The sequence below is a fragment of the Penicillium digitatum genome, chromosome 4 (genome assembly GCF_016767815.1).
Source record: "Penicillium digitatum chromosome 4, complete sequence".
Taxonomy (NCBI): Eukaryota; Fungi; Ascomycota; class Eurotiomycetes; order Eurotiales; family Aspergillaceae; genus Penicillium; species Penicillium digitatum.
In genome coordinates, this window is record NC_089387.1 from 2,816,560 (window position 1) to 2,836,398 (window position 19,839).

Genomic DNA, 19,839 nt, shown 5'->3' on the forward strand with positions numbered 1-19,839 from the left:
ATAGGCTTAGCGGGGCAATGAACAAGACCCCTAATCTTATCTGATGAAACTGATCTTGATCAAAGGCCTCTGATGGAGCAGTATGGTGGTATTTGTCGACCTTGACGATTCATTCTCCGATGGATCGGCATTCTTGGAGAAGCCGTTCCCTGTGGTTGACCCCATCGCGTCGGAGCCGGCCGAACTACCCACATCGCCTATTTCGCCGAATGAAACGACCGAGGAGATCCAAAATCCTAATCGGAATGGATTCTCCGCAGCTTTGAGCTGTTATCCGTATGTGCTAGTTTGTCTACAGTCGGAAAATGATCTTCAGATCCAGCTAACAGTCATGCCATAGCATCGTCAAAGAAATCGCTCGTGCCATCGATTTGAATACCCTCTACGCCTTATCAAATTCATGTCGCCAATTCCACGCCAACTTGGCGCCCTTCCGCCACCAACTAGCGAGAGAGACTCTCCGCTGCGAGAATGAATACATCGAAACTCTTGCAGAGATGCTGCACAGCGGCTCTGTCCTCCCAGACAGTATCAAATCAGTCATACGACTACTTAGCCGCTCCAGTGGCGAGCACGGTCGGATGACTCGCGGGAAGGTGGGCAAGTGCGCACGCGATATGGTGGGTGAATGTCGACGCTGCGCCAAGGTTGTATGCAGAGTGAGTCAATTCCGCTCCCCCTCCCCCACAACCAAAGACCATCAAGTTGCTAAATCTAACTTTACAGAACTGTACCATTAAACCTCCTTCCCAACCAGCTCTGAAAAACCGTATTCGCCGTCTCTGCCGACCATGTAGAACAGCGCCACTCTCCTCCCACCTCACTTACATAACCTCAGATCCGCACAATCCCGACTCCTGGGATGAGAACAGCGTCGCGGCAATTGCATTCGCCCGCAACCCCTGCAACTGCGAGGAAGCCGTCTGGCTGTGTACGCATTGTGGAATGACGCTGCGCAGTAATGATACGACATATCGTCGGGTTTGGACATGGCGCACGCGCTATAGCACGTACCTCGGTGGCGGGCTGGGCACTGGCATTGGAGAGAGCTGTCAGGGCGTTAAGTGCGGGCGTGGTGAGAACTGTCTTGCTGCGCAGGAGATTGAGCTTGAGGTTGACTGTGAGGCGGATGAGGGATCCGGATCTGGGGGTGACACCAGCACAGTACAGAGTCCTGCAGCTCCTCCGTTGTTTGGCTATGAGGGTATTGGTATCTCGGTGGATAGCTATGATGATGATGAGGAGCCTGGGTATTTCAGGCAGGAGGTTATTGGGCTGGGTGGCGTTGTTAAGCAAAAGTCTAAGAAGAGGGTCAATGTTGGTGCTTGTGTTGTTGAGTATGAGGATGAGAGGGAAACGGGGAACTATCTTGAGAGGGAGGAAAAGGGCTTGCATCGTGCTTGGTGTGGGTGGTGTTCTAGAGTGATTCCGGCGAAAAGCGAGCAGACTTGATTTATTTTTCTGCTTATTCGGACTGTCTGGTTTACGACTTTGCATATTGTATGCGGCATTTGCTGCCCGGGCGATTTTTCTACTGTTCACGACTGATGCCACGGGGAAGATACCAGTTTTGCAAAATGACAACGGAAACGAGACATCCATGATTGTCAACTTGGACAGAGATCCTACAGTGGCAAGAGACCATGCACCCGGGGAACTGACACTCCAGATAACCTCAATCAAAATCCTTGTTAGGTTGGTTGATGCAATTGAATCAAAATCTGGCTAATGAAATAAGTCAAATACTCCTGCAATGATTCGCTCCCCAATGCAAGCGCAAATTCATCAAGCATACACATGGTCACATATAGATCATTCTGTCAAACCAAAAAATCACCCCGGGTAACGTAAAAGACAAGGTTGAAAGTGAAAGCAAATCAACAATCTCTCTGGTCTCAATGGGCAGCAATCGCTCTCAAGAAACCCTTCAGCTTAGACTCCTCTCGGGGAGGCGATTCCTCGCGCCTGTGGCGACGATGAGAGTGAACCTCTCTTGGTTCTCTGGAACGGCGGGAGGAGCCCTCAGGCTTCTTCTCCCTCTCCCTGCCTTTATCTTTCTCTATTTCCCGTTCGCGTGCGTGCTCGAGGCCACGCTCACGCTCACGCTCCTTACCCCTCTCTCTCTCCTTCCTCTCCTCCCTGGATCGGCCATGCTCAGCCGTCGACGAGCGTCGCAATCTTCTACTCTCAGTACGATCAGCACGCTCACCGCGAGGGACCTCCTCTTCGCGTCGTGACCGTGATCCACTAGATCGACTATTGGACTGTCGCTCTTCATGCTCCGTCCGATCGTGACGACTGCCACTACTATGACTTGTGGATGACTGGCGCGGCCTTTCAACGGGTGGTGCAGCCTTGGTGGCATTTAAACGAAGCAAAGGCCCATTGGTATCGGATTTGCCTTCGGTCATATATCGCAGGAAGGCGCGGGGCTTGGGCGTGGGTACCGATGTTGATACCGGCTTCGATGAAGAGTTCCTAGTTGAGCGGGCTCGTTCGGGAGTTTGACTTGAAGGAGTGTCGGAGGTGTGACGTCTGGATCTGGATTCGATGACTTCAGCCTCCGTTTCTGGTTCCATTGCCCTCTCCTTCTCCCTCGTTTTCTCCTTGGACGAGCTCTTTGTGCGCTTCAATTTCTCAGAGGCATGGATACCACTGCGCGCTCTCTCCTCGGTGAGAGCGCGCTGCTTTCGTTGCAGCTGGGATTTCTCGTCGTGTTGGCGTCGCGCTTCTTCCAGTGCCCTGGCCCAGCGATTGGTGAAGATGTTTCGCTCGCTCTTCTCGCGCTGGAGTTGATCCCGACGGCCTTCGGACGAAGGCTTGGACTGCCGACGCTCTCCATCGATTGGTGAGGTACGCTTTCTGCGACGTCTAGAGTGACGGGCATCTGTGGCTTCTACGCTTTCGCCGAGAGGCTCGGCGTCGACCATCTCCACCTCGAGATGGGCGTCTGCTGGGGGTGGTACGAGCTCGTTGGGCGCCACTTCGTCGCTAGCGGTAATAGCGACTGGCTCGGGGTCAGCGTCTGGTTCTGCTGGTGGATCTTCTGTGGGGAGGTGTTTGGCACCCTCTTGCTCAGGGGTAGGCTCTTCTGGTAATGTCTCAGGTAATGCCCCTTCCGGCGCTGAAGTCTCGAATGGGACTGTAGCTGCATCGGCCTCTGGTGTCTCAGCTGGGGCCTCGTCCGGAACTATTGACACAGCCGGGGATTCATCAGGTGCCGGGATCTCAGCTCGGGTAGCTTCGGCAGGAGCTGGCTCTTTGCGCGTTGGATCGTCAGCGGGTGTTCCCACTGGAAATTCTTTTGGCGCCTCCTCGGGTACGATTTCCGGTTCTGCTAGAACTTCTGCGGGTGTCTCAGTTACGGGCGCTTCTTCCACTGCGGCAAGAGTAGGTGCCTCCTCAACCGCTGGTTCTTGGGCGGGAGTCTCCTCTATAGTATTTGCAGCAGCGGTGATTTCTTCACCCACTTCCTTCTCTTCAGCGGCAGGTGCCCCAGCAGCTTGAGAAATCTGCTCAACTGTTTCCGGTGCGGAAGGTGCAGGCTCCTCAGTAGTAGCACGTTCAGGCTCGACAACAGCCTCAGCAGCGGGTTCGGGAGTAGGCTCAGCAGGGGCTTCAACCACAGGCTCGGCAGCTGACTCAGCAGCGGGTTCTGGCTCGGCAGGAGCTTCAACCACAGGCTCAGCAAGAGCTTCAGTGACAGGCTCGGCAGCGGTTTCTGGCTCAGGCTCAGCAGGAGCTTCGACCACAGGCTCAGCAGGAGCTTCGACCACAGGCTCAGCAAGAGCTTCAGTGACAGGCTCGGCAGCGGTTTCTGGCTCAGGCTCAGCAGGAGCTTCGACCACAGGCTCAGCAGGAGCTTCGACCACAGGCTCAGCAGGATCTTCGACCACAGGCTCAGCAAGAGCTTCAGTGACAGGCTCGGCAGGAGCTTCGACCACAGGCTCAGCAAGAGCTTCAGTGACAGGCTCGGCAGCGGTTTCTGGCTCAGGCTCAGCAGGAGCTTCGACCACAGGCTCAGCAGGATCTTCGACCACAGGCTCAGCAGGAGCTTCGACCACAGGCTCAGCAGGAGCTTCGACCACAGGCTCAGCAAGAGCTTCAGTGACAGGCTCGGCAGCGGTTTCTGGCTCAGGCTCAGCAGGAGCTTCGACAACAGGCTCAGCAGGATCTTCGACCACAGGCTCAGCAGGATCTTCGACCACAGGCTCAGCAGGAGCTTCGACCACAGGCTCAGCAAGAGCTTCAGTGACAGGCTCGGCAGCGGTTTCTGGCTCAGGCTCAGCAGCATGTTCAGGGGCAGGCTCGGCTGGAGTGCTTATCTCAACGGGTGCCTCTTTAGGAGGCTCCTCGAATGGTTCAGGCTCTATAGCCTCCACCTTCTCCTCCGCAGCAGCTTCCGGTTCGACAGCAAGTGTTTCCTGAACTAGCGCAGCTTCCGGCTCTGGTTCCTTGACAGGTTCTTCGGGAGCTTTTTCTTCTTCTGTTGAAGGCGGAGCAGGTTCAGGTTCTGCTACTGGTGCCTCTGCTGGTTTGGGTGCGACCTCCGGATTTGTTTCCGCCTCTGTTTCCGCTGGTTGTTCGCTTAATTCAGGTGATGCTTCAGGCTCCGGCGCTGCTTCTGCGGCTGATCTTGGTTGTTCCGGTTCGGGCTTAGGCTCTGGCTCAGCTGCCTTCTTGCCTTTCTTGCCCTTCTTTTTCTTATCCTTGCCTGCTGGCTTTTCTTCCGCAGGTGCCTCGGGTGCTATTGGCTCTTCTAGGGCCGAGGTATCAGAAGGATTATCTGCGGGCTTTTCAGGCTCAGCTCCTGGCCCCGGTGCTGCTTCAGCTGTATGTTCTGCCATTGACTCCGGTGCTAGCTCTGGTTCTGGCGCTAGCTCTGGTTCTGGCGCTGGCTCTGGTTCTGGCGCTAGCTCTGGCTCTGGCGCTGGCTCTGGCGCTGGGTCTGCGGCTGGGTCTGCGGCTGGGTCTGGTTCAGGTGTTGGTTCCGGCTCATCTGCCTTCTTGCCCTTCTTTTTCTTATCCTTGCCTGCTGGCTTTTCTTCCGCAGGTGCCTCGGGTGCTATTGGCTCTTCTAGGGCCGAGGTATCAGAAGGATTATCTGCGGGCTTTTCAGGCTCAGCTCCAGGCCCCGGTGCTGCTTCAGCTGTAGGTTCTGCCATTGACTCCGGCGCTAGCTCTGGTTCTACGGCTGGGTCTGGTTTAGGTGTTGGTTCCGGCTCATCTGCCTTATTGCCCTTCTTGCCCTTCTTGCCCTTCTTTTTCTTACCCTTGCATGCTGGCTTTTCTTCCGTAGGTGGCTCAGGTGCTATTAGTTCTTCTGGGGCTGGGGGATCAGAAGGATTATCTGCGGGCTTTTCAGGCTCAGCTTCAGGCCCAGGTGCTACTTCGGCTGCTGGCTCGGCGGCTTGTTCTGGTTCAGGTGTTGGTTCAGGTGTTGGTTCCGGCTCATCTGCCTTCTTGCCCTTCTTGCCCTTCTTTTTCTTACCCTTGCCTGCTGGCTTTTCTTCCGTAGGTGGCTCAGGTGCTATTAGTTCTTCTGGGGCTGGGGGATCAGAAGGATTATCTGCGGGCTTTTCAGGCTCAGCTTCAGGCCCAGGTGCTACTTCGGCTACTGACTCTGGCTCTGGTTTGGCGGCTGGTTCTGGTTCTGACGTTGGTTCTGGCTCAGCTGCCTTCTTGCCCTTCTTGCCCTTCTTCTTCTTGCCCAAGTTCATTTGCTCTTCCTCCGTCTTTGGCACCTCCAGGACTGGCTCGGGGGTTGCGGGTTCCTCTGGAGCAGGGGTTGCATCGGCCTTTGGTGAATCTTCCGCATTCTCTAGGGCGTCTTCCGCGGCCGCTTTAGCAACAGCCTCTTTCTCGGCCGCTAGTGCCGCGGGATCTACATCTAGATCAAGATCTGGGAAACCTTCATCTACATACTGTCAGCTTTGTAAGGCATAACGTAAGTTTGGATACTGACCATTGTTACCCTCGCCTTCTTTTTTCGGGTCTTCGCCTGCTGGAGCATCTTCTTCACCTTCGGGCTTTGTATTTCCTTCAGGCTTTGATTCCTCTTCAGGCTTTGATTCCTCTTCAGGCTTTGCGTCGCCTTCGGGCGCTGCATCACCGTCAAGCTTTGCATCTTGTATGGTACTCTCCTTGGAAGCCTCAGGGTTCTCTGCATCTGGCACTGGCTCATCCTTGCCATCTTCTTTAGCTTCTGGAGCAGCCTCGCCTGGTTGAGCCTCGGCTGTTGGTGCAGCCTCCGCGTGATCTGCACAATGTATGTTATTGCCAAGTACCAAGTCTAGACCAGAGTTTCCTCAACGATAGAATCTATCATCTGCAGAAACGAGTACTAACCTGTAGGCTCAGCGGCCGGACTGTCATCGCCACTTGGCTCAGCGGTAGGGGGATCTTCAGAGGCAGGGTCCTTCTCCGGTTCGGTGGTGGGCTCCTTGTTGTCCTGGTTTTGGCCCTCGGTCAGATCGGTCGTTGAATAGGTGACAGGGTAGAAATGGAAAGAATTAGTCTCATAATCAAAGGCCGAATATTGACGTTGGACCGATGCATATGAGTACTGAGGGAATTCGGCATACTTGTAAGTCATTCTCAACAGCGGCTGCCGCCGAGTCCGGGGCAGGATCGACGAGGTCTTTGTTCTCGAGTTCAGGGGGTGGTGCAGAGCCGACGGGAGGGCGGTTGTTGTTGCTTTTATTGTTCTTGGACTTTTTCTTACCCTTACCGGACATAATCCCCGGTCAATGACGTATCATATATAGGCCAGGGCGAGGCTGACTGGCTCGTGATATGATGCGACGAACCGGGACAATGGGAAGTTGACAAGCCGCCTTGTCGGGCTCGATGCACGGTAAAGAATGGGGCGGCCAGGGAAATTGAGGAACAAAAAGATACAAAATGTGGACAATTGAGGAGTGTGAAACTGGGTAGGGTACTTCATGTATTAGAGTACTAATAGAGAAAGGAAGGATATGCTTGTTTCTCCGGTGACACAGAGGTCGCATTGGACAATCATGGTGAGGCGACGTATAATACTTCGTCTTCTATGCAGTCGGATGGGACAACAACAAAGTGCATTACGGTCCTGCCCCCTGAACGTCACCACTGAACTGCCCGATAAAGTCAATCGTCATTGGGCCACGTTGGTCATCGGGTCTCCATCTCCAGGACCGATATGGTGGTTCAGTGAGGTCCAGTGCTTGGTTAGGGCCGGGTGAGAGCAGCGTGATCCCTACCCGCAGGAATAGCTGCAGCATCAAGCAGCAAATGGCGAGATAGGATTGGGGACCGGGGCAAATCGGTCAAGAGGGGAAAGGCAGTGCCGGGGTATGGAGAAACTGGGTCCTTTGAAGTGGGGCGAATGCCATCGAATGAATTGAATTGAATTATAACTGAATTTGACATGTCATCTTTTGGTTCTGGTGTTGTTTTTGGGCCTGGATACTACACACAGACACATGCCAAGATGATGATCAAATGAATTGGGCCGAGGGAACTTCGCAAGTGTACAGTACACAAAGCCACGAAGGCAATGTTTCAGTAGGGAGATCAATAGGCGATGCAGAGGCGATGCAGATCCATCTCTGCCCAACGTGCATCGGTAGCGGCGGCAAACAGGATCTAGGCGTACGAAGTACACCGTGAGTGAGGAGACCAGAACAAATAACCTCGGACGGGATCTGGTATTGGGGGGGGGGGGGGGGGGGCAAATCTTGAAACTTCGAGCAATTTTTTGCATATTCTTAGAATCAAACTGGAAAACGGGGTGGTTGGGAATGGAGTTGTATGGAGCCGATGGAGCCGATGGAGTTGTGGATACTTGAATCTCTCTCCACTTTCGACACCGACACTTCGAAGTTTCGCCCGGGAACAATAATTCTGTGATACTCAACTGTAAGGGAGCCCGCAGTTGAAATGGTGATGTAATATGCAGTTCGACATCGTAGACTGCATCCAAGTGGTCTGTACGAAGCAAAAAGAGAGGGGAAATGGCGAAACCCGGAGTTTCTTGTGGTCAGGTGATAATGCGCATTGGACTTGGACATCAAATTCTCCCTCGTTTCTGCTTTGTTCGAGATTTTCAGATTTCCATTCTATCTATGGCTACAAACTACGGAGTACTCCGTACAGCCGATCAGTATGGAGTTTGTGGTCTACGCTTCAATACCAGCCACTCCTAAACCAACACAATTTGCCTGCGAATTCTTGCATCCAGCTTAGTCCACCTACGAAGTGCCCCACGGCCATCTGATCGATCTGTCGTCGCTTTAGAATGGCTTCGTCACTGGGATCTTCGCCTTCGGAAATAGTTTATGTGTTCACTTCGACCTTATGTACCTCAGGGTATAGATAGGTACAACAAAGCCAACGCTCGGGTCTCAAAAGAGCTGCATGCGTGTCTAGGCCACTTTTCGCTTTTCTAGTGGATCATCTCGGTGCTGACTTTTCGTGTTGTTTCCCGATATGTTGTACTTCCCGATACAAGCTCTCATTCAAATCACCAGATAGGGTCATCGACAAAGTATGTGCCCAACTCCATGTAGCGGGCCGAGCATCCATGCCGTGTTGCGTGTGGTTAGCAAATGGCGGTCCTCGAGGTGAAACCCATCGCATTTGTAACCACTATCAGTGGCTTTGCTTCTATTCTCAGAATTGGGCCAAGACTCTTGGGTCCTATGTATCTTTTCTCGAATACGTTGAACTCTTGGACTCTGCAAGAAATAGATGGGCATCAACATCACCAGTCCATTTTCGCCAGGCAGTTCTCGTATTACCTATGCACTTGAAAGGGACATGCCGATCGGAGAGGAGAGGTCTCAAGGTTAATAAACTTTCATTCGGTGTCTTAAGTTTGAGATTTGAACCAGTGAATGGATAGGTAGTTTGGAGCATACAATATCGAGTGGCAGTTAAATTGGTAGGGATGTTGCCGGCATCAGATCTACTAGAGAGTGATCAAGGTGAGATTTAAAAAATCCTGCCAGTAAAGCGCTTGTTTGATCAGGGTTCGAAAAGTATTCATAAACATCGCTTAAAAAGTGTAAACGTCGTAGACCCTTGTAACTACAGCACATAAAACCCTCTACTCTGTGATCCCGTCGGCGATTTCCCCTTCCCCTCATGACCGATGCATCGATTGTTCGCCAGAAGTGCTGGCTAGTCAAGAACATGGCCTGATGAAGCTCTGATTGGCTGCCTCACTGTTTTTCACGCCGGTGAATTAACACGTGCAGTCTCACTCAAATCTATCTCTTTCTTTCGACGCGGAGCACCCCACACTGAGTAGAGATTGAGATGCACATGGAGAGGGAAAAAAAACATAGCTAACCTCATCATACGCAATCGATTTCCCCTGATGAATGAAAGGTCTGCTTTCTCAACAAGTGCATGTTGTCGTCGACCGACTAGTTCTTGGTATAGTGCACATGAATGTAGCTAGGCCAAGAGAGTACGCACGATATATTAAATTTGTAAAACCTGATACGCATAAGCTTGGCATTTAAAATTGAAGGAACACGGGTTGAATGCTTCTAAAGAAGTGTAGTTCTCAATATGAGGTTAGGGGTCCCATGGGATAGAAGGTGGGTAATGATTGTACCCATGTTAGTGGAAGTCGCATAGGTTGACAATGGGTATCGTTTCTTGGTGATAAATCGATCTGAATCCCGAAGGAAACAGTAGGAATCCTGATTATCCAAAAAAGCCCTTTGTACAGTTCATGGTTTTCAATGCCTTGTATTATCGCAAAATTACTAGCTGTCTACCTCGTGATGTTTTTCATTGTCCCTTCATAAGATCATTCGACCGAAAAGCAAAGACAACGAAAATAATCTAAAAAGAACATCGGAGTGTTCTCACATAGGATGTCCTCATTACAAGCTTGCCAAATAGATCAGATTATGTAAGTCTTCAATCGTCATGAACAGAAGCTGCATGGGCAGTCGAATACTCTTGTTGAGAGTACATAGATAGATAAAAAAAAAGACTGGAGAGCGGCGAGCGGCTCACCTTGAATGAAGAGACAGAGTAAGGTGTAGAGATTTTGTTTTGGTGAGAAGTGTGTACAAAACAGCTGATGCCAGTTGTGCATGGTGTGAATGCCAGGCCCTTGTCACCTAAGAGTTAATACTAAACATATGTGCTCAAGCACCAGAGGTAAAAAAACAACCTAGCAATGCGTAAGGTAGAGCAAACACAACTTATGCCTGCAAGTGCGCGTCCAAAATTTTTCTCCATTTAGGGCCATTGACTCTCATCAAGAAGATGACGGAGCTGCTTGCGAAACCGAGCAGGCCGAGAATAGTGAAAAGCCACCCATTGCCGATACCATCGATGATCGGGGCAGTGACGACGGTACCCACACAGGAGAAGATGTTTCGCATGAAGTTGTTGAGAGCTACACCCTCCGAGGACTTTTTCGGCATGAATTCCGTGAGCATAGTGGTTACCATGCTGAAAATGAGCATGGAGCCCATGCCAAAGAAGAAGTTGGCAATCATCTGCTGGAGTTAGCGAGTGCTACTGATGTGTCCGGGGACCCATATTGAGAGTTGACATACTGGGACAAGCCAAAAGACTCCCCTCTCTGCCGCCCAGCCATACCAAATCAAGCCGGCCGGGTACATGAAGGCACCCAGCCATGCATTCTCACGCATTCGGTCTTCCGGTCGTAGTATCAGTCTGCCTTTCTCGTCGTATCGATTTGCCTTCTTCGCCTCCCGTTGCATGATACTATCCATCCATTTGCCTCCTAAGATACTGCTCACAATGTAGCCCAGCGAATTTGGAATGTACAGCAAACCAACGATGGTGGTGGAGAAGTTGTATGGCGCCTTTCCAAACGTGTTCTCAACACTGATATTGAGTACATAGAGGGAACCAAAAGCGATACTGGCATAGTACACACTGAGAAGAACCGGAAGAAAACGGAGGTAGAGAATGATTTTAAGTGGATCAATGAGAATCATCCTCAGGGTCTTGAGCCACTTCGCGGTGGACCGAACTACCTGCTGCGACTCGACTCGACTCAAAGAGCGGCTGATAGCTGGATCGTCGTCGTCAAGTTCAGCCATCCCAGACTTTTGTGCGGTCAATGTCTCGGGAAGGGCGAACACGATAAAGATAAGAGTGAGAGCACCAAATGCTGAGAGGAACCACATGGTGCTCCGCCATCCCCAGCGCTGGGCTAGGACGCCACCGATTATGGGTGCAAACAAAGGTCCACACAACGGACCTAGATAGAAGATACCCATTGCTCGTCCTCGCTCTCTGGATTCCCAGAGATCGGCGATGGTGCCAGCTCCAACGGCCTGAACAGAAGCCGAAGCGCCACCACTCAGCATTCGCATTACAATCAGCATTGAAATAGAATCTGATTTGGCACAAAGGCAGTTGAAGACCACAAAGAGAGTAAAAGAAGCTAGGTAGATGGTCCGTCGCCCAAATCGCTCGCTGAATGATGACCACCACAATGGGAATATCGACATGGCCAGCATGTATAGCGCGATCGATAGATTAGTGATGGTAGTTGTTGTCTTCAACTCCTTTGTCACTTGTGATAGTGAAGCTGGTAGAAGATCGATTAGAGATGACCTTCCGAATACCCCAATTTGTGCTGGGAGACTCACGGAGAAAGATCGCGCTGCCCATTGGTGCTGTAGCTCCGGCAAGAGCGACAACAAATGTGATGAACCATTTCATCCTGCGAGGATATGTTCTTGGGTTTTCAACCTCTGCCACCAATGCTAATTGCCCGAACAAGCCTCTACGCTTGAGCCGGGCGACCTTGATGGGAGGACCAAGCTCCGTCATTTGACGTTCTAGACGTGGAGGATTCTCTAGGTCATGTTCATCATCGGCAGTATTGCTGGAGGCAACCGATAGGGAGTGGATGTCATTATCAACTTTCAACTTTGTTTCGGCTATACAACAATTCGTCGGATCTTCTCCGCTATTCGAGGATGCGACGATGCTGTCCGTCTCAGGTTGCCCGTGCATATTAGAGGTATATTGTATGTGAGAGCCTGGAAAAGCCAACTTTCTCCAACTACACATAGAACAATTCCGAATTCCAAAAAAAAATAAAAGGCACGTAGAGCTTTACAAGAATGAAATCAAGTTAAGTTCAACTCTAAATAGCCCTGTGGGAGCCCTGAAGAGAACCAGTTGGGCACCCTCCGTTGAGAACGTCGATCCCCTACCTTAATGTGCCTCGAAGATCAGCAGGTCTATTTTACAACAGTGAATGCAGTTAGATATCGTCTTGGGGGGGGGGGGGGGGGGGGGGATGTAAGAGAAAAAATCAGAACACATATGGAGACTGTCTGGCCGATCACCGACAGTCACCGACAGCGACCGAGTGCCATGAGTGATACATCTGTTGCCCTCCAAGGGACTAGTGCTAAATGGGGTTTCAAAATACCAACGCTAGTACATGTTCTATCGTATAACGATATAAGCCGGCCTATAGAGCCAGTCATCGTTGAGCGCGAGTGTGCCGGTCTTCCGTCGGCAAATACTGAAGGCGACTATCCCGAGGGAGTGTAGAGATTTGCAGTGGCCTAGATGTTCAATGATAGCACGAAATCTACTCCGTATGTTGTATGATGGAACCGAATTTGAAGTGCCCTGATGAAATCAGAAAGCACATCTTTTACAGTTGAAATAGACTCGTGTTGGTTATCGCTTAATTACCCCTGCTTCCCCGGACGTTGTTTTAGCTGTCTCAATAAAATTCCGAGTATCATCATCACAAGCTAACTACCGGGCCCTTCTACCAGCTTGGAGTTGTTGACTCACCTACAATATAGGTACATGCCACATACGCTTATAATAGGGAGTTCGTAGGTCTACCCATTCTATTCCTATAGCACAGATGTAGGTGGTAGGTGGAGGTATACTTGCTATGATTAAATCACAGATTCAATCCGGAGAACAGGGAGTGGAACTTGAATAATCCCGAAACATTTTGTGCACAGAGTAGCGGATCATTAATCAGTACCTTCAATACAGGTGGACCTCAGGGCTCCAAGGCTGCAAGGGGGTGATTAATAAGCCTAGAAGACTAGGCAATGGACCCCGGAGGTCAACATGGCATAAAGACGGTGAACACTACCGCATCCTTCTTACCACGCAGTAGAACATCACCCCGTGAGATCGCATCATAGACCAAGACCAAAAAAACCGTCCCAATGCAAACCAACATCAACCCAAAGGAGGTGCAGGCCCACCTCTCCCAATACGCGGGCGACAAATACGTCGAGGGCTGGGCTTCCCTCTGGGACAAGGGCGATAATCTGCCCTGGGACCGGGGATTCCCCAATCCCGCCCTGGAAGATACGCTCGTTAAACAGCGCCCGACAATTGGCGCACCTGTCGTCACCGATGCACAGGGCCAGTCTTACAGGCGGAAGGCTCTCGTTCCTGGATGCGGGAGAGGTGTGGATGTCCTCTTGTTGGCAAGCTTTGGCTACGATGCTTACGGCCTCGAGTATAGCGCGGCTGCGGTTAACGCATGCAAGAAAGAGGAGACCGATAATACCAGTTGGTATCGTGTCCGCGATCAGACTGTCGGCACCGGGAAGGTCACTTGGATCCAGGGTGACTTTTTCGATGATGCTTGGTTGAAGGAGATTGATGTGCCGTTGAATGGATTTGATCTAATTTATGATTATACGGTATGGATCCCTTTTTGTTCCTAGTGTTGCTGCTTGGCTGTTTGTCTATGTTGTGATGTTCATCGCAATGCGGGCATACAGCCACAGGATTTGTTGACTAATAACAAGACTCATGTATCTTCTTTTTCTGTATCTCATGTTGCTATGTTCACTATGCTCACGCTAAATATCATGCAGTTCTTCTGTGCTTTGGAGCCATCGATGCGACCCAAATGGGCGCGCCGACAGACCCAGCTTCTGGCCCCTTCGCCGACGGGCAACTTGATCTGCCTCGAGTTCCCTCGTCACAAGGATCCCCAAGCCCCAGGCCCTCCATATGCCTCTCCATCGGAAGCGTACGTGGCACACCTGAGCCACCCCGGCGAAGAGATTCCCTACGACGCCAAAGGCGTCGTCAAGCACGAACCTCTACGGGCACCGAGCAACGACGGCCTGGAAAGAGTGGCGTATTGGAAGCCCGAGCGCACACACGAGGTAGGCCAGGGCGAGAACGGGGTGATCCACGACCGAGTCTCGATCTGGCGTCATCGTGACTAAAGCCGCCGAAAAGCTTAAAAGCACTTCGTAAAAATCACCAAGACAAAAACAGGTCTTCAATTGCACAGTCAGGCCTCTACTGGAAAAGCCAAGGCAAAATGGGATCACGTGAACTGAGTAGCTTAGGACTTCTTCACAAGGGCATTGTAGTGTTCGCCGAGTCCGTAGGTGTGGCGGTAGTACGCAAGCCAGATAACGCGTTTGCGCTTCTCTTCCTCATCGAAGCTGTCGCTGTCACCGGACTCGATCTTCTCCATTCGCCCATCTTTCTGTACAACGTTGATTTCCACACCGTATGCTCGGGCAATCGCCTGAAGCTCCAACTGCCCTCCCCACTCGGCAGTCAATTTGATCTTCCGAGTGTATGACTCGAGGGGCTCTTCCATGAACGCCTCGAAGTCCTCTTTATGTTCCATGATGAAGTCCGCCGTGACAGCTCGGACAGCTCTGTAGCCATCGTGTTGTGGGGAGGCGACTGTGTCGATGCGTGATTGTGTCGCGGGCTGGAGGACCATTCGGCCTGGGTCCGGCCGCAAGCCGAGCCCGGACTCGTCGAGTTGTTTGGCGACTGCTGAGTAGAGGCAGTGTCCATCCGGAGTCACTTCGATTTCCTTCAGCCCCAGCTTCTTGAATACAGCGTCCATGACCTCCTGTTCATTGCCTCTGTAGTTTATTTGCGTTGCGGCTTCTTCTGCTGCGGCAGCTGACTGGGCGGCTTGCTCAGCTGCACGCCGTGCGAGACGGGCTTTTTGGCGATTGGGCTTTCTTGGATTTGTTGCAGAGGAAGGCTCTGGGGTGGGCTCGGCCGTTGGTTCTGCTTTTTGTGACTCATCGGCGGGTTTGTCGTGTTTCGAGTCTTCGTCATCTGCCGGTTCATCATCTTCTAGACTGAGATCCTCGAGCTCTTCAGTCGGATCTCCATTTAAATGTGCAATCTCGGCCTGCTGTTTCTCTGACAGATCGCGCTGCATTTGCTCGCATTCATCGTTGACTCCTTTGCGAGTTTTCTTGGTGGCGGACTTTTTCTTTTGCGTGATCCGCCCTTGAAGATCTTTTTGCTCTTTGCGGTGTTTTGATAGAAGTTCTTCCATTGTCGGATAGCGAAAGGACAGAAAATCAACAAATCTATTGCAATGGGGGTATATGCTATGAACGAAAACAGGCAAAACACCTCGACCAGAGACCCCGCGAAACCCTGACGATGAAGCCCTAAGTTCTGCCCCAAAGAAGACTAGCGCAAGAATCTCGGTGTAAATCTATTCCCGTTCCGCGTGCCTCGGCTGGTTTCAAGTGATCTCGGTCTCGGGCATGGGGTGGATGTAACGAGGGGGAGCTACAAATTCCAATGTAACAAAAGTAGCCTCTTGACTTTGATCTTCTTCATGCCTTAAGTCTAAATTACAACCTCACAATGGATTCCGCAAGTCTTTTCAACGTCAAGGTTAGATCGCCACATACTCTACTTTCCCCCCCCCAACCATTCTAACAGGCTGCAGGACAAGGTGGTGCTAGTCACTGGTGGAGCCAAGGGCATCGGCCGCATGATCTCCGAGGGCTATGTAACAAACGGTGCCACCGTCTACATCTCATCTCGTGATGCAAAGGCATGCGAACAGGCAGCCAAGGAGCTCAATGCCCTAGGCAAAGGCAAAGCCTACGCCATTCCGGCAAATTTTTATAAGCTTGAGGACGTGAAGAAGCTGGCCGAGGAGCTGGGCAAGCGCGAAGACAGTAAGACACCACGTACAATGGACAATAGTATCATTCTTAACAACATGCCCCTTTCTTCTAGAGCTCCACGTCCTCGTCAACAACTCCGGCTCGAACTGGGGCGCCCCCTACGATGAATACCCCTCCGAGGCCTTCACACGAGTCCTCACCCTCAACCTCCACCGCGTCTTCGATTTGACCCAGCTCGTCACACCCCTCCTGGAGAAGGCTGCTACACCGGAGGATCCTTCTCGAATTATCAATATTGGCAGTATTGATGGACTCCGTGTTCCCTTGCTCGAGACATTCGCATACAGTTCCAGCAAGGCCGGATTGCACCACTTGAGCCGAGTACTCGCTAACCACCTGGGCAAGCGAAATATTACGTAAGTACACCTGCTGTGCTTTGCTTCCCTTGATGAATGGAGGACTGATTTGGTTTACAGCTCTAATACCTTGGCCTGTGGTCCTTTCGAAAGTAAGATGATGGCCGCCACCTTAAAATCATTTGGTGACGCTATCAGGGCTGGTGTGCCTTTGGGTCGCATTGGAACCCCACAAGATGTAGCCGGGTCTTGCTTGTTCTTGAGTAGCCGTGCCGGTGCATTTGTGAACGGCGCGACTATTACGCTCGACGGCGGAAGCGCTGTCTCTGCCAAGCTGTAAGCCACTGTATGAACAGTGTCGCTGTGGATTCATGTGAATATATGTGTATAGCTGTGTTAGCACAAGCATTATTGATGTTCCTCTTTTAGATGGGACTTCAAGCTTACCATCCGTCCCGAGATTCGGAACAGAATTCCCAACATTCCAATAAATGGCTAGATGCCATATTAGTCCAAGCCACAATATTGTTGACTTTGAGTCACTGCTTTCCCACAAAGATTTGCTGTATTTATATTCCTTTCTGCCCATCGCATCTTAGGGCCTCCTCGCCTTCGAATCCGTTCCAAAGTTGTTATCTCAAGGCTTATCAGCTCTGGAGCGGCAACATAAGTGGAGCGGGCGACATCATCAATGTGAATGCCGTCATCCCCTTTTCCACCTCTGCCAGGTTAATAACAATTTTTTTGTATCAAGTTCTCTATCACTATCATATTCCATCCATTTTACAGCTTCAGTGCATCCCTTGAATCGGAGACTGTCTTGATCATCAGACAAGGATCTCCTGACTTTTCTGATCAGATCACGAGTACCGTTGGAGCGCCATTTCCCAGGTCATCATATATCAGGCCCATTGGAGCTCCTGTACTTGCTGCTTTAAGCTTCTCGACTACCGGGAATAGTCGGTGTGGACGTATCCTTGCGTAACGCACATTTGAATTTCAAATTGTACCCTCTCATCTTCATCCGCCACACAGACCATGAGCTCGCCAGAAGGGCGTACCAGGTCTGGTTCCAGCTCCACTGATCCATTCTCCAATCCGGATGTCTACTATGGCAAGGAGGATAATATCAAGAAGTTCAAGGCTAGAAGACGTGCATTCTCGGTGGTAAGCAGTCATAACTGTTGACCGGTACCCCGCGGTAGAAAGTACAGCAAGCTGATCTTCGACTGGGTACAGGGGTTGAGCGACTACAGCCGCGAAGATATCAATCAATTCTTTGGAACCTTGCCATCTCGACGCGGTAGCCATGGTACGTTTATCATATTTTCGGATATGTGGTCAGTGCAAGAGCTGAGGGCAGTGGACAGATGAGGCATCAGGACAACCTCGAAAGTTCCTTATTGAGGTGGATGAAACGCTTGCAGCTCTCTTGAAGCAGGAGGATACGGACCAGAATATGCAGATTACCATCGAGGACTTGGGACCTAAGGTATGTTTGAGGGTGTCGAACATCGAGGACGACTGCTAATCAATGTAGGTGCTCTCGGTCGGAACTGCAGCATCCTCCGGACATAAGCGAGTTGATGTGCGGGGCACATACATGCTCTCCAATCTTCTGCAAGAGCTTACAATTGCCAAAGACTACGGTCGCAAGCACATCATCCTTGATGAAGCACGACTGAGCGAAAATCCAGTAGCGCGGCTATCTCGTCTAATCAAGAACTCCTTTTGGAAGGCTCTCACAAGACGCATCGATGGATCCAACATTGAGGTGGCAGGTCGAGACCCCAAAGATTGGACTGCGGATCCACGACCGCGGATCTATGTCCCGCCAGGCGCTCCGGTGCAGTTTGAATATTACGAGCGGATTGCGAAAGATCACCCCGAGCTACGTCTCGATGTGCAGATGCTGCCGGCTGTAATCACACCCGATTATGTGATGGAACTCAATGACAATCCCGGCCTCCTTGCACTAGCTATGGAGAAGAAGCTCAACGAATCGACCGGGGAGACTGATTTGGTCGGTGTGCCGTTCGTAGTGCCGGGCGGTCGGTTCAATGAACTGTACGGCTGGGATAGCTACATGGAGTCCTTGGGGCTGCTCGTCAGCGACCGCGTCGACCTTGCTAAGGGCATGGTAATCAATTTCTGTTTCGAGATCAAGCACTATGGCAAGATTCTCAACGCAAATCGATCTTACTACCTCACTCGCTCGCAACCGCCCTTCCTAACCGACATGGCACTGCGTGTCTATGAAAGAATCAAAACCGAGCCTGATTCAAAAGAGTTCTTGCGCAATGCTGTCCTCGCTGCTATCAAGGAGTACAACAGCGTCTGGGTTACCGCGCCTCGCCTTGATCCAGAGTCTGGCCTGTCAAGGTATCGCCCCGAAGGTTGGGGCGTGCCTCCAGAGACCGAGCCCTCTCACTTCGTGCACATTCTCAACCCATACGCCAAGAAGCATGGAATGACCTTCGCTGAATTCGTCAAAGCTTACAACTCTAGGACCATCCTCGAGCCCAAACTCGACGAGTACTTCATGCACGACCGAGCCGTCCGCGAGTCTGGTCACGACACCAGCTACCGTTTGGAGGGCGTGTGTGGAGACCTCGCCACAGTCGACCTCAACTCTCTGCTGTACAAATACGAAGTCGACATCGCACGGATCATCCGCGTGCACTTCAACGACAAGCTCCCAATCCCAGCAGAGTTCCGCACCCCTCAAACCAAGGACATCGAAACCGAGTCCTCTGCAGTCTGGGACCGGCGTGCGCGCAAGCGCAAGCAGCGCATGGATCAGCTACTCTGGGACTCGGAGAAGGGCATGTACTTCGACTACGACACAGCCAAGAAGGAGCGCACCGATTACGAAACCGCCACAACCTTCTGGGCAATGTGGGCTGGTCTCGCGTCTCCTGCACAAGCAGCTGTTATGGTCGAAAAGGCCCTACCCCGCTTCGAGGCGTTCGGCGGCTTGGTCTCTGGCACTGAGGAGTCGCGTGGCGCGGTGGGCTTGGAGCGCCCCAACCGGCAGTGGGATTACCCATATGGTTGGGCGCCACAGCAGATGCTTGCCTGGACGGCCTTCCTCCGCTACGGCTACCAGGAGGAGGCAGAGCGGCTAGCGTACAAGTGGGTGTACATGATCACCAAGGCGTTTGTCGACTTCAACGGCGTTGTCGTGGAGAAGTATGATGTCACTCGTCCTATTGATCCGCACCGGGTCGATGCCGAGTATGGCAATCAGGGCACGGACTTCAAGGGAGCTCCACGTGAAGGGTATGTTCTTGTCTTCTCTACCTTTTGTTGAGAACTTGGGTGCTAATTCGATTGCAGATTCGGCTGGGTGAATGCCAGTTATGTCTACGGGCTGGAGATTCTCAATGCCCACATGAAACGTTCGTTGGGAACAATCACTCCGTACGAGACGTACCACCGGGCAGTCGTGGCTCAGGATGCATACTGATTGAATGTTGGGTTGCTGTTCCAGTCAAAAATTGGTGCACAGATTGTGTGGGAGTGAGCAGCCAAGACAGGAGTAGAAAAACTCAGGTAGAAGGGAGCGAGATCTTGGATCAAGA

General features: G+C 51.6%; 7 protein-coding genes across 7 annotated transcripts; 4 read left to right on the top strand and 3 right to left on the bottom strand.

Moving 5' to 3' along the window:
• Positions 1-82: 82 nt before the first annotated feature.
• On the top strand, positions 83-1,452 carry Pdw03_0946 (Zn(II)2Cys6 transcription factor; the record flags this gene model as incomplete). Its single annotated transcript, XM_014679189.1, has 3 exons — positions 83-276; positions 341-659; positions 727-1,452. 3 exons carry the CDS (start codon positions 83-85, stop codon positions 1,450-1,452), a joined length of 1,239 nt encoding a protein of 412 aa, XP_014534675.1.
• A 443-nt stretch (positions 1,453-1,895) lies between these two features.
• Pdw03_0947 (uncharacterized protein) lies at positions 1,896-6,737 on the bottom strand (the record flags this gene model as incomplete). Its single annotated transcript, XM_066099764.1, has 4 exons — positions 1,896-5,917; positions 5,966-6,259; positions 6,349-6,451; positions 6,585-6,737. 4 exons carry the CDS (start codon positions 6,735-6,737, stop codon positions 1,896-1,898), a joined length of 4,572 nt encoding a protein of 1,523 aa, XP_065957491.1.
• Positions 6,738-10,205: 3,468 nt separating this feature from the next.
• Pdw03_0948 (MFS multidrug resistance transporter, putative) lies at positions 10,206-12,003 on the bottom strand (the record flags this gene model as incomplete). The annotated part of the gene is made up of 3 exons (XM_014679190.1): positions 10,206-10,505; positions 10,566-11,572; positions 11,634-12,003. 3 exons carry the CDS (start codon positions 12,001-12,003, stop codon positions 10,206-10,208), a joined length of 1,677 nt encoding a protein of 558 aa, XP_014534676.1.
• A 1,193-nt stretch (positions 12,004-13,196) lies between these two features.
• On the top strand, positions 13,197-14,219 carry Pdw03_0949 (Thiol methyltransferase, putative; the record flags this gene model as incomplete). Its single annotated transcript, XM_014679191.1, has 2 exons — positions 13,197-13,682; positions 13,860-14,219. The coding sequence occupies 2 exons, from the start codon at positions 13,197-13,199 to the stop codon at positions 14,217-14,219; spliced, it is 846 nt and encodes a 281-aa protein (XP_014534677.1).
• A 122-nt stretch (positions 14,220-14,341) lies between these two features.
• Pdw03_0950 (Ovarian tumor, otubain) lies at positions 14,342-15,310 on the bottom strand (the record flags this gene model as incomplete). The annotated part of the gene is made up of 1 exon (XM_014679192.1): positions 14,342-15,310. One exon carries the CDS (start codon positions 15,308-15,310, stop codon positions 14,342-14,344), a length of 969 nt encoding a protein of 322 aa, XP_014534678.1.
• Positions 15,311-15,630: 320 nt separating this feature from the next.
• Pdw03_0951 (Short-chain dehydrogenase/reductase SDR) lies at positions 15,631-17,240 on the top strand (the record flags this gene model as incomplete). The annotated part of the gene is made up of 6 exons (XM_014679193.2): positions 15,631-15,660; positions 15,716-15,950; positions 16,012-16,315; positions 16,376-16,591; positions 16,855-16,948; positions 17,010-17,240. 6 exons carry the CDS (start codon positions 15,631-15,633, stop codon positions 17,238-17,240), a joined length of 1,110 nt encoding a protein of 369 aa, XP_014534679.2.
• A 53-nt stretch (positions 17,241-17,293) lies between these two features.
• Pdw03_0952 (Neutral trehalase) lies at positions 17,294-19,724 on the top strand (the record flags this gene model as incomplete). Its single annotated transcript, XM_014679194.1, has 5 exons — positions 17,294-17,422; positions 17,495-17,567; positions 17,626-17,747; positions 17,796-19,537; positions 19,595-19,724. 5 exons carry the CDS (start codon positions 17,294-17,296, stop codon positions 19,722-19,724), a joined length of 2,196 nt encoding a protein of 731 aa, XP_014534680.1.
• Positions 19,725-19,839: the final 115 nt, after the last annotated feature.